Here is a 13317-nt window from a genome sequence, read left to right as displayed (position 1 = left end):
TTTTCTATTTGTTCTTGTTTCTTGTTTGCTGTTACCCTGTTGTGTTGTTTTAATTTATTCCTGATATCTTATTGTACAGCACTTTGGTCAACTGTGGTTGTTTTTAAATGTGCTTTATAAATAAATTTGATTTGATTTGATTTGATTTTGATTTGCTTTTTAGCAAAGAGATTTTATAAGCTTATTTTTAATAGAGGTGTTTTAGATATTAGATCCATTTTTTATACTGTGTGAAAGAAAGCTTATTATACTGTATTTGAACATTGTGGACTGTGAAGTGGAAAAGTACTGGACGTAAGAAACTTACAATTCACATGTTCCCAGAATTTAGTAATAGGTCAGCTTAACTTCAACTTCTGCTCTCAGCTAACAAAACAGGAAGCGTGGGAGTGGGGTGCATTCAACTGTGAAAAACAATGCCACGTGTAGCCTCAAGTTTTTAAGCTGTGCACTCTAAGAGACAGGTGATGTTGATCCATAGGTTGTGCAAAGCAGGATGTTTGTCTCTTGACGATTGAAGTTTCAGATCACCTAGAGGCGTTGCCGAAGGTATGGAGTCAGATACCACGAAAAGGAGAAGCAGGATGCGGTCAACCAATGAGAAGACGACAACACCCCGGTTGCACATTTCTTGATCTATGTATTATAAAATACTGGGTCAGGGAGATATAGTGAATCAGACTTCGTGAACTGACAGACACTCTATTGCTTGTCAGGGAAACTATAGTCAGACCCAGAGCTCTGTAATATTGCATATTCTACTGGTATTAAAATAAAGCTGATTTTGAGCCTAACAATATCTTCTCCTATTGCTTATTTAAAAGAACACGCGAGGACCAGATCAGGCAGAATAGCATCAGTCCTCAACACTGATCATAAAAGGCCTATAGGCCCCTCATTTATTTTCATAGTAAAGACCAGAGATAATGGTGGAAAATAAGGTTAAGTTGGACTTCTGCCAGCATTCCTGACCTATGAAGTCATTATGGGCAGATTGTCAATTTGGAGGAAATTGTAACTAATGGTGGATAATTCCTAGAATCTGGAAAATAGGAAGTACCCTATAGGGAATAGGGTCTACATTGGGAGGAGCTGCATTAGGTATATAAGAAATTGTTCTGTTTTGCTTTAGTGTCTGTGTTCATGAACCAGCCTCAGTTTACTTGTATTTGCTTGAATACATAGCAAATCTATTATTGCACGGAACTCTGCTTGATTAAGTGTTTTTCTTCAGCCTTGAAGTATTTTTTCAACAGATTTTCTTCAGGACGTGCTTCGTCTAATGTTGTGTGGATTGTGGACACAGATTTGTGTTTACAGAATGGAAATATGTTGGACAGTCTCCAAACGCATCACAACTGTTGATGAGGGAGTGAATTTGGCCTGTGTTCTAAAGGATTCTTCGATCTCTCACCATCATATCTCCTGAAGTGTTTGATTTAAAGGTGTAGTGTGTAGAATTTAGTGGCATCTAGCAGAAAAGACTTGGCAGAAATGGAATATAATATTCATAAGTATGTTTTAATTTGTATATAATCACCTGAAAATAAGAATCGTTGTGTTTTCATTGCCTTAGAATGAGCCCTTTATATCTACATGGGGAGAAGTTCTTCCATGGACGCCGCCATGTTTTTACAATAGCCCAGAATGGACAAACCAAACACTGGATCTAGAGAGAACCTTTTGTGTTTTTCACGAGTTTCTCTGCCATCGTAGGTCCTCCTCCATGCTTAGAAAGGGAGAGGGAGGTGTATTCAGTTTGTTGCAATCTGTAACCTCACCACTAGATGCCATTAAATCTTACACACTGGTCCATTAACTAATAACTCCTGTAAGCACCTGATGAAAGCTATGCCAGCCTAAGAGGCAACATAACCTCTCATAACCAACTCTGTAGATAAGGACATTTGTCACAGTGTATGTATCCTTGAGACAAAGCAATCCGACACCACTGTCCTTCAGCGTGAGTTTCTCTATTTCGTGTATTTATTCTGATCTGAGTTCAGCTGTGAAAAGAATCAAATTTTACACTGCACTGTTAGATTTCAACTAATGTATGACTCTTTAGCAAGTCTTGCATCTATCTGAGAATGAAACCTGCCTCATAAAAAGTTTTCAGTGATCTCACCCCAAAATGTTTCCTGATCCGGACAAAACTACAAGAAAACTTTGAGTCTCAGTTAACCTTTTTGACATTTACATTTACAACCTTGTGTTATCTTTCTCTCACAAAACCAAGACGCTGTACTCTTAACATATTGTCTCTGTGCCAATGCCAAAGAAGACATCTGGTCAAACACTGTAAAAACTCTGCCTTTTCCTTACTCAGCAGCAGACACAGGTGTCTGACTCTATACTGTGTGGTACCAAAATATTACAGCGGGTGTTTCCTCAGTCGTAACCCGAGACCCAAGAATTTCATAATATTGGAGAAGAATGTTTGCAATTGGTGACCGATATTTGTTTTTTTCTTAAGGTTAAGACTTTGCAGGAGATGCTTGCTGAAAAACTGAAATAATGTAGGAATTAAAACTAGAGTTTGGAACAAAAACAGAGACGTGTAAGTAATCAGAATGTGGCGGGTCAGTTTAGTTTTAATTATGCCTGTAAGTTTAAAGTTCACAGGGTCAATACATGCAGGCTTTCAGCTGTCCAAGAGACAAGGAACAGGAAACAGATTGAGATGCCTGAACACAACTGCACCCATTAATCCTGACCGAGAAACAAGATGTCTACATCACAGGAGAAGTCGTAATCCAGAACCTGAAGTACTCAGCAGTTCCCACAAAGAAACATGTCTACATAGTGGCCCCCCTCATGTATGTTAATGGGGTGGACAACATGTTAGGAACACCATTCAATATAATGCAATCCAGTACACCACCACCACCCACTACAACCTCAATAATAAACATTAAGTAGAATTATCACCTTTCTGACAATGTCAACAAAAAATGAAAATGTATAAGCTTTGTAGAAAGTAGAATTTATGGCAGATCTGTTGTTTTGGATTGCATCAGATTGTACAGATGTTCCTCATAAAGTGCTTGGTGAGTGTTTAATTAAAACTGGTGTGAAAGTAAACTAACATGAAACACTAAGAGTTATCATTTATTCATTGTATATTGGCCAAATATATCTTAAGGAGGTTGTGTTATGTGGTTTCAGGGGATAGATGTGCTGTCTTGATATACATCTCGTGGATAATTCTTCGAGGGGCCCTCAGTCTCGTGTTCTTGTTTGCCTGTGGTTCTATAGAAAGCCTATTTGTATCGAATTCTAGTAGTTTTCCCTACTGTATGCAGGCATTTTTCTATAGGTTGGTTGTCTTTAAACACCAAGAGGCTAATCATGTAAGGCTTCTTTGTGTTGCTGAGGATTATAAAGACACTGAGCTCTTCTCTCCTTTGAGACACTTCCCTCTGACTCTTGTATCAATTTATGGTCTCCAATATATTTGTATATAATATATTTTAATCTTCAACCTGTCAGTGTTTTGTGCGTTATTTAATGATTATTGAGTGTTTGCAGGCAATTTCCACAACATTCCTTACTCAGCGGCAGATACAGGTTACTGACTGTATGCTGTATGTGTTCACAGGGTCAATACATACAGGCTGTGAGATGTTCAACAGACATAAGGAGCGGGCAAACAGATTGGGATGCCTAAACACAAACCTCCCAGCTGCAGCCATGAATCCTGACCGAGAAACAAGGTGTCTGCATCAAAGCAGTAGATGTCGTAATCCAGAAGAGAGTATCAGAACCTGAAGTACTTAACAGTTCCCATACTGTTTACATTGCATTAGATTGCACAAGTGTTCTTAATAAAGTGCTCGGTGATTGTTTATGAATAAGACTGGAAGTTAAAATATATCCCTCATCTAAATATCCCCAATAAAACTTTTACAGTATAGCATGAAAACAGCAAGCAATGTAAAATGTGAAAAACACACAGGGGATCCTAACTGCTAGCCTTTAATTGGCAAGAAATTCTTCTTCATCGACTGTCTTGCATTACTAGCTAGTTGCTATTTTTGATATATTTTTATCAACCCTTTTCCCTGTTGTGTATTGTGACTTTGTGACTATTTTGGGGTATCAAGTATGATGACAATGGTCAGGGGGATGGAGGGTGTAGGGGTAAATAAAAGTCTTAAATAAGTCTTAGATTGGTAATTAGCGCACACACACACACACACACACACACACACACACACACACACACACACACACACACACACGCACGCACGCACGCACGCACGCACGCACTTGATTGATTTGATTTGATTGGTCGAAGAGACAGAGGTTGCTGCGACGTTCATGCCCACTCGGTAAAACTGGAACGTAAGCAGCGGTTGATGTGTAATCACAATATTTGCATGCTCTCTGAGCGTGTTTGGCAACGTCGTTTCGCGGACTTCACCCAACTGCACAGATTTCCTTGACCAAGCAACAAACAGACACTAACTTTCTTTCGGTAAGTGCCTTTACCTTATCAACAAATTAACGGTAATTAGATTTGTTTCGACGGCTGAAGTTTAGTTGGTTTTGATTGTTCAACTGAAAAGTTGGTCTACACTAGACAACTGGAACTTGTTGGGTGAATAATCGTCACTTTCTCTTGAAAACAGTTGGCAAGGAGCATATCTAAACATAGTTTAATATGACAGACAATTGACGCTAACGTTACGTTTTAGATTGTTACTAACAAGTTAACTTTTTAGCGCTAATAATAAAATTAGCTAACGTTAATTGGCAGTTGAAGTCAGTGAACGGCTGTTGAGAACATTCACCGTTAACGTCAGTTTGCGCAGTGAAAAAGTGAATAATTTCAGTCCAGCTGGGAGCACATAAAACTAGTTTATGTCTCGGTTTAACAGAGAGTACAAACAGAAAAAAGCCAATGACCTGCAGTGTATGTAACTTAAACTAAATTACAACTGTTAGATTAACGTGACACTTCATATTCCTCTGTAAATTACAAATTAGGGGCTATTTGTTTAATTCGGTGACACTTAAACAACAACAAGCTAAAGTTTGTGAGATTCGGTGTCAAATGCATGTCTGTCTTTTTTTTTTTTTTTTTTTTTTTTTTTTGAGAATACACAACATAAAAAATGTCTGACATCCTGATTGTAGGGGGGACCACTATCTTGTGTATCCTGTCTTAACAGTCTGATGTTATTGCAGCGCCATCTGGTGGTTATCGTTCAGTTTGGAGCCACAGTTTGCAGTATTTGTATCTATGGTTACGGATTTAATGTCCAAATACAAGCAGGATAATATGGGATGAATACTATGTCATATTTTGAAACTGAATAAAAGCTTTGAAAGGTTGACACTCAGTGTTTGAAAGCTTGAAATCTAATTAAAGGTTTTGCAAAATTGAAATTAAGGTTTGAAGGCTTGCATGATGTTTTGATGGGCTGAAAAAAATACAAACACGATTTTGTATTTGAGTTTTTCCTTCTTCACAACTGCAGCACAGTGTTTCTCCAACACATTTTCAGAGTTTCAAATTTGTCACTGTTTTAGGTGTATTACTTTGTTTTCGAGGTGACATCCGTGGTCTCACAGCTCTGGTGTGAAACTCTGAATCCGACAGTCTGAAAAAAAGGAAATGCTGTTGCTCAGAAGCTCGAAACTGTGTGGGTAGATGTCTGAAAAGTGATTGTTGTAAACTCAGCTCTGAAAGAACAGTCTGCTATTTGGTCGCAAAATACATCCACAGAAGTCTCAACATAAAGATTTGTCCTTCAGAGAGCCAACGTTTCAAAACCTAACATGTGCGCACCAGTTTTCAGATCACCATTTACAAGGTTTCAAACCTGGAAAGTGCACTAATACTGCGAGAGACCATTGACAAATCTGAAGCTCTGAAAATGTGTCAGAGAAAAAGAGTGCTGCAGTTATGAAGAAGGAAAACTCAAATACAAAATAATGTTTGCAGACATTTCAACATTTTCTTTCAGCCTATCAGAACATTATGCAAGCCTTCAAAACTTAGTTTCAACCTTGCAAAATCTTTTTTTTATTAGATTTCACGCTTTCAAGTAAGAGTTTCAACCTTTTGATGCTTTTTTTCAGTTTCAAAATATGACAAGATATTCATTCCATAGGATTTATACATAATCCTATATGTATATAAGATTACTATACAAAACTAAATATTTTCATTTTCTAGTATTTTGATATAAAATCAACAGATTTCAATACAGCAACATCAAAGTTGCTCACCGTTAGTTGTAAAATTAATAACATAGTATGGTAACATTAATGGTAACGATATTTTTTAATTCATTATGTAAAGGTGCTTGGTGTTGTGTGTTGCATCTTTGATCATGACGTTAGGGCACTATGTGGTGAGAAAATTATATGCAAAATATTGTTTCAGCCTTACTTTTTGTTTGATCATTTAGAGCTGTGGTTTTGTATTGAAAGTATATATTTTGGTAAGCTTTGGTGAGCGAAATAGAGACATGCACAATATGAATAAGTAAAATTATATGGTATAGTGATTAATATATGAAGATAAATTACCATGCTTCTACATAGGGACTGGTGTAGTTGGTAGAGTAAATAGTATGATGACGATGATGATGGTCAAAGATGTTTAATTGCATTCCTGTCATAGTAAATTTAGAAGGTTTCCTTGGCTTGTAAAGGTAATGAAAGACCAAAGGATTGGCTTATCATTTTAATATGCATGGTTGTGCAAGGATGATCATTTGCTCTGTTAATGAGTGCTTGTCCTGGAGAGAAGGAATGTGTTTTAGGAGGCCAATTCCTCTCTTTCCATTCTGGCTTAGGCTCAGATAAGGTAACATCCTGGGTCTTGGAGTAAACAGGACAGGTTAAGGGGTCAAAGGCCACACATAGCTTATGGTTTTTGCATTCCTGTGTCTTTGGGAGATGTGGCTCTTATCTAGCTTACATGGGCATGAAAATGTATACCTCATGGCTGTTTGCCATTGGCTGTAATCATATAAGCTGATACATTGACCAATCACAGATCATTTCTCTGTTCCCTCTGCAGCTAAAATAGAGTAGGGTCGCTCTTTGTTCAATGAGACGAACATGCAAATCTTTGTGTGTTCTGTCTCCTTATTGTACAATAATATTTTTTTAATCTTCAACCCAGCAGTGTTTTGTGTATTATTTCATATGTGTGTTTAGTTTCTGTTTGTTCAGACAATTTCCACATTAGGCTGACCCTGGTTCTTTCTCCTCTTACCTACTTTTCTGGTGCATCTAACCCTTTCCTATAAATTTCTATACTTTGCCATATTATTTTAGGAGAAAAATAAACATTTTCATCCCGACACAAGCACATGAATTTTTCCCTCAGAAAGAATAATCTGAATTTGAATCCTCATAACTTAAGTTCCAATTTCACCTTTGTGCAGGTTGTGATTCTACAAGCATGCAGCGAGGTGGGACTCAAAGAGCTAAGTATTTCACTCTGTGCATGTTGAGCTACCATTCTTAGACCATTTAATCATGCTTTTTTGTCCTGTAATTATGTTTGTTTTATGCATTCTCTGTAGGAGTCTCTAGCGAGCTGTTTGACTCTCTGAAGGTGTATCTGAACAACAAGAACAGACTACAACCCATTATTGGTTTGTAGCAACAAATCTCTACTTTGCGTGTTTGCTCTGTGTGTCCTGTGTGCATTGAAACAGTTTGTGTCATTTTGTGCACATTCAGGCCTGAGCAGCATTATAGAATGTGTGAAGACGGGATCAGACGGCAGAGAAGCGCTGTACCTGTGTGAGGTGTGTGTGTGTCGACTTAGTATGGCAGACATGCGGAACCACATTATGGGAAGTCTCCACAGATACAACTACATTGTAAGTAGTATTGTAGAAGTCATAATGGCAAGTTTATGAGCTGCTCAGTGATTTATAGATTATGAACTGTTGGTATTTTACTTGACAGAAAGCCAGGCACCCCCACTTTGCATCTGAATGGAAGGAGAACGCGGACCTGTCTCTGCTGGCCTGGCCACTGATGGAGACGGCCAAGGTGCTTGAGGGAAAAGAGGGACCTGGGGACATCAAGGTATATTAGCTTGACTGTGAATGTCTTTGTTTCTATGTGCAAACAGATAAGAGTTTTGGATATGAGTGCTCATATTTTTTGCACCCTCATATGAAGTTGTTAGAGGTTGGAGACGCTGTGTTCCAGAAGATGGCAAGACACAGTGACAGTGACGGTCAGTCTTTATCTGTAACGATTCACTTGTTAAGAACAACGGTTCTCAACTTCTGCTTTGTCCACCCCTCCAATCTCACCCTTGGTCTTCTCATTTCCTGTCTGTCACCCTTTTTGTTAACATATTTTTTGCATTATTTCCATTTGTGCCTCAGTCTTACTTGATATGTGTCTGTTCCTCTCTCAAACACCACAGCAGTAACTCTGATAAATTCCTTAAGACACGGACAGGGGCAGAGTGACCCTGAGAGAACGCAGCTGGAGCGCTACACTGTCCAATCACAGAGGATTGTATTGCTTGGCCAGGACCTCCGGAGACAGTCCAAGAGATCACATAAGACATCAGCACAAACTAACAAGCCTCCATCTCTAATCCAGTCAACTGTAGCTTCTTCTGTCAACTCAAACAGCTGGTTAAATAACATCTCTACATCACAGTTAGACAAAACTCAGATGTCAGCGAACAGCAACAGCTTTCTAGATGGCTACACAGGAACCAAGCCTCTTATTGGTGAGCATGAATAAAGAATAGCAACTAGAGGTGCTACAGTTAATTAAAAGTTATTTAAACATCATGAAAAGTTCAAATTTTGGTTGTGGGATTAAGAAAATTGCATTAAAATGATATTGATCATTTTAATGCACCGAAGCTGTTTAGAATTAACAAAAAAGTATATTAAGATAAATAATTGTTCCTTGCACCATCACCAATAATAGGTGTTGGACATCAGTACTTCATAGTGGATTTTCTGCTGAGAATTCTACTGATGAGTGCTACTGCATATATATTATGAATGTGGATCATTTAAACAAATAGTTTGAGTTTGGGAAATATGCTTATTCTCTTTCTTGGCAAGAGTTAGATGAGAAGATCAATACTACTTTATGTCTGTACAGTAAATATGTAGCTAGAGGCAGTTTAGCTTAGTTAAGCTTAGCTTATTTCTTGACTGGAACTAGTAACTTGCTGGTTTCCTGGCAACCACTTTTTTTGTACAGACTAAGCAAATTAGATATGTGTCATTGAGTTAACTCCAGAAGTGCTGGTAGGCATTTTGTAGAGAGCCAAGCTAGCTGTTTCCCTGTGTTTCCAGTCATTGTGCTATGCTAAGCTGGCTCCAGTTACACATTCGTTGCGGTGTCAATCTTCTCATCTAACTCTTAGTAAGAAAGAGAATAAGCGTATTTTCCAAAATGTCAAACTATTGCTTTAAAAAAAGCTGCTTTTACATGTTTGCAACAGGTCTTTTCAGTGTGGTTGAGTGTAGAAGTGAAGATGGCCGTACATACTGTTTCTTATGTCACTGCTGCCGCATCAGAGTCAACAAAAAGGACATCATTGATCACCTAACCAGCACTTCTCATCTTGTCAACTCTTTGGTCAGTTTGTAGTGTATTAATAATTGAAATTGAAACAAGAACAAAAATCATTAACCATTAACCAAAGGCTGTAGGCAACATGCTAGAAGTAAGTTTCAAGCTCAGTGAAAATGTCTGTGTGTAGATGGAATCTCATCCTGAGCAGGTGGAAGATATTAATGACAATCAGCATCTCCAATCACTGGCCAAGAAAGTGGAGCAAGAGGAGGGCCGAGGAGAGCTGGAGGTATCTTATGTACTTTTATGTACAAATTATTCTGCCTTGGTTATGCTGGGTGTTAAATGGCTCTTGAGTTCTTTAACAAAAAGGTCTTTACTTCATTTGAACATCTCATGTTCTTAGGTGGTAAACGCACCAGAATCCCTCTGTATCCTACTGACTGGCAAAAGTTACCACTGGTGTAAGTACAGATGCATGCCCATCCACTGTTTTCTTGTTTGGCCATAAACCATTCACCTCTTTAGCCCCAACTCTCTGTTCTTGAGGAGGGACTCGTGATGTAAGTATCAAGATTATTTTACTCTCTGCCCCCTCGCATTATTAGTTCTTATTACTTTTAATTTTTTGAATAGGTGCTCTGCATAAAAATGATACTCCACAAGGTCTCAAGTTTGAAACATTCTTCCTCCTGGAACTTATCCTTTTAGTATCTATTGTTGTATCATTCACCCCTTTTTATCTGCTTCATTCTTCTTCTTCTGTTATTGTTCTTATCCAGCATTCAAACATGCTATTTTGAACTCCTTACTTACTCTCAAACTCAGTGCATTTTGTGAACACACATATGCTTGTTTGTATTTTTTCTTTGTATACCCCTTGTATTGTCTTTCATTTTTCCCAGGTATAAAGATGCTGTGTAATGGATGGACACACAATAACATTCAAAAGAAGAAAATGGCTGTCAAAGGTGTGTGTGCTTCAAAGCTACAGTTCATCTGAAGAGAGGAAAATGTTTTTTGTAGTTTTCTGCTGCTTTTCAACCTCTCTGTGTTCAATTTACACTTTTTCTTTAAGGGCAAATTGTCAACAAGACCTTCAATCAAGGCATGGCAGAGAAACGCGCTCTAGTGCAGTCAAAAGAGAGAATGACATCAAAGAGAAAGATGAGGAAAGGTACTAATACTGTGTTCAAGGTAAGCCTACCTCTCACCAAAGGTGCAGTACTGCTGGAGAGGACGTCTTTCAGCACGGACAGCCTCCCTGTGTCATCATACTCCCCTTCAGCCGACTCAGATCTCATTCCCTCGCCAGAGACCCAGACAGAGGAATGTGAGTCGGACTGTGACTCTGGTACATTTGCCGTTAACCACTCTGAGCACACCTCAATGTGTCCACCCTCGCAACTTCAGCAAGGCTTGGATAGTGGAGATACAGACTCTGGTCAATACGTGGGACCAGAAAGAAACATCACTGTCACTCAGTATCAAGAAGTGGATGGTTACCTTGATTACTTCAACCAGTCTGAAGACCTAACTAATACAAAAAACCAAAAGGCTTACGAGGAAAGGAATTACAACAGATGGCATCGTTCACAAGGAAGATCAAAGAAGAACTTTTCTAAAGAGTGGCAAAATGAAGGGCAGTTACCTGCTGCGTCCTGCACGCAGGAGGAGTCATCTTATCACTCTTTCGACAGACGTGAGGAGGATTTCTCTGAGCAGTGGTACAATTCAACTTTCCAGAATGAAGTTGGCACAAGAGTGGATGTACCTAGAGGGGAGAGACACGAGATTAGCACAAATGCTACCCAACACTATTACCAACAACAGCCCATTACACAGTACATGGCACAAAATCATACATGTCTTCCTGTGGGAAGTGTGGGGCACCGCAGTTTGTCTGGTGAACTGGCTCCTCATTTAGATGCTACTAGGATCAACACGCATCCTCACATAGGAGATTCCCATGTTCACAGTGATGGCATTGCACCAGACCCTAGAGTACAGTTTCTTGAGATGGAACAGAGAGGATTGCAAACCTACATGGAGTTCATGATTGGCCACGTCCAAACAGCGCCACAAAGATATATGACGCAACCCTTGGCCTATCAAGGCGTCCAAATAGGCCACGGGGGGGTGATGTCTAACCCCGGTTACAATAATGGACAAAGGACAAACCCTGATCAGCTCTTTCGTCATCCAGTCAGTGGCGACAGCGGCGGAAGTGGTGATATGTCCCATTCAAATGCATTCATCCCACCTGGGCAAGCTCTGTGTTATGAAGCATGCTCTCATCTTAATTTCAGAGGCACTGGTTTGTCAGGTGGGATGATTTCAGGGAATGTAGCTGGAGCACCTCCATATGTGCTTGCATATCCCAGTTCTGCATATAGCACCTCACATCGCTGACGCCACATATCCACTCACTTCCGCCTTGGGTTCTAATGGCGCTGTCATACTTTGTGTTTTTCTAAAAGAAAACTTGTATAGTCATCTCAGAAATGTCTCAGAATTTTCCCCTTTGACTTTCAGTTTTAACATTTATATTGCATGATTAAATACTCGGACTACTTTACTATGAAACTGACACAAGGCTTTTTTTTTTTTTTAACTTTTCATTCACCTAAATTGAGAAAAAGGTCAGATTTTTGGACCATTAAACTAAAATGAGCCTAAATGGTGACAATGTTTCTTTGACATGCTTGGAAACAAGGGGAGGCCACTTTAAACTTAAAATTGTGATGACTCAATCATTTACACAAGCATGGACTAAACTGCAGTTTAAATAAGGGACAGAAATGAAAATGCTGTGCTTTTACATTTTTGAATGTGATTTTTTTTTTTTTTTTTTTTTTACTTCTGAATTTCAGGCTCTAGGTCAATTTTAAGTTAATTCCATTAGTATAGCTCAATTTTTATAATGTCTGGTTACATATAAACAAAACCATTTTTGATTTATAATGAAGCATATCAATAATAACACCTGAGGAATAAAATTGACTGAAGCCATATTAGCAGATGATAATTAGATAATTTTAAGTGAAAAGTACCACAATGTACTATATTACGAGGTTTTACATACATCCCCAAAACAAAGTGAGAATAAGAAACACGCTTAGTAATGTTATGCATCAAACTTTATAAAGCTGTTGGTTTTTCAGTGCTTTATATCAGTTAAGAATAACAAAAAAGAGAAATCATTGAGGTTTCAAATCACACTGAGGTCGTGGTTTATGATTGTCAATAAATATATTGAACTACTTTTGGCTGGATTTGTTATACAAGTTGTACCTGAATAATTCGAACGGGACTTTACTCTTTACATCCTTGAGTGGATTTTCTGAAATTGTGTGACCTGGTCATGAAACAATGTCAGATATATGATTTCACTAAAAGTTATTGGAAACTGCTGAATCCTGGATGATTTTGACTCATTTAGATGATTTAGTGCACTGCTAGAGACATATCTGTGTTGGCTGGTATATAATCAAAGGATGTGAGATCAGATGTTGATTTCTTTTTAGACCCCCCCCCCCTTGTTTTTATGTAGTGTGGTTTGGTTTCAGTGTAAGGCGACATTGTAAGGTTTCTCCTTTTAATTCACATCTCTTAATTTGATGTGTCCTGAGTCTGCTGCACTTGAGTTTCAAAGTTAAAAACACTTTTTACACATTCACTCAACATTTGACCACATTTGGGTCTGTGTAGTACACCTGTTTCAATGTCCAAGTCTTCTAATCCTCCATAGGTAGCATCAACAAGGAGACTGCTGAAGATTTC

General features: G+C 38.5%; 1 protein-coding gene across 1 annotated transcript; it reads left to right on the top strand.

Annotated features, from left to right (window-relative positions):
• Positions 1–4328: 4328 nt before the first annotated feature.
• On the top strand, positions 4329–12798 carry si:ch211-199g17.2 (uncharacterized). The gene is made up of 12 exons (XM_067613128.1): positions 4329–4480; positions 7410–7436; positions 7551–7622; positions 7711–7853; positions 7942–8064; positions 8161–8218; positions 8414–8728; positions 9461–9597; positions 9722–9823; positions 9941–9998; positions 10440–10505; positions 10613–12798. Exons 2-12 carry the CDS (start codon positions 7427–7429, stop codon positions 11944–11946), a joined length of 2418 nt encoding a protein of 805 aa, XP_067469229.1. The 5' UTR covers positions 4329–4480; positions 7410–7426; the 3' UTR covers positions 11947–12798.
• The last annotated feature ends 519 nt before the right edge of the window (positions 12799–13317 follow it).

This window comes from Thunnus thynnus, chromosome 15 (assembly GCF_963924715.1).
Source record: "Thunnus thynnus chromosome 15, fThuThy2.1, whole genome shotgun sequence".
Lineage (NCBI taxonomy): Eukaryota > Metazoa > Chordata > Actinopteri > Scombriformes > Scombridae > Thunnus > Thunnus thynnus.
The sequence above is the reverse complement of the archived record's forward strand: the minus strand, read 5'-3'. Positions and strand labels throughout refer to the sequence as shown.

Bases quoted from the DNA above. Each gene is read 5' to 3' on its own strand.
- si:ch211-199g17.2 (XM_067613128.1), top strand. The intron at 8,729-9,460 runs GTGAGCATGAAT...TGTTTGCAACAG, and splicing joins AGGAACCAAGCCTCTTATTG to GTCTTTTCAGTGTGGTTGAG. The intron at 9,598-9,721 runs GTCAGTTTGTAG...GTCTGTGTGTAG, and splicing joins CTCATCTTGTCAACTCTTTG to ATGGAATCTCATCCTGAGCA.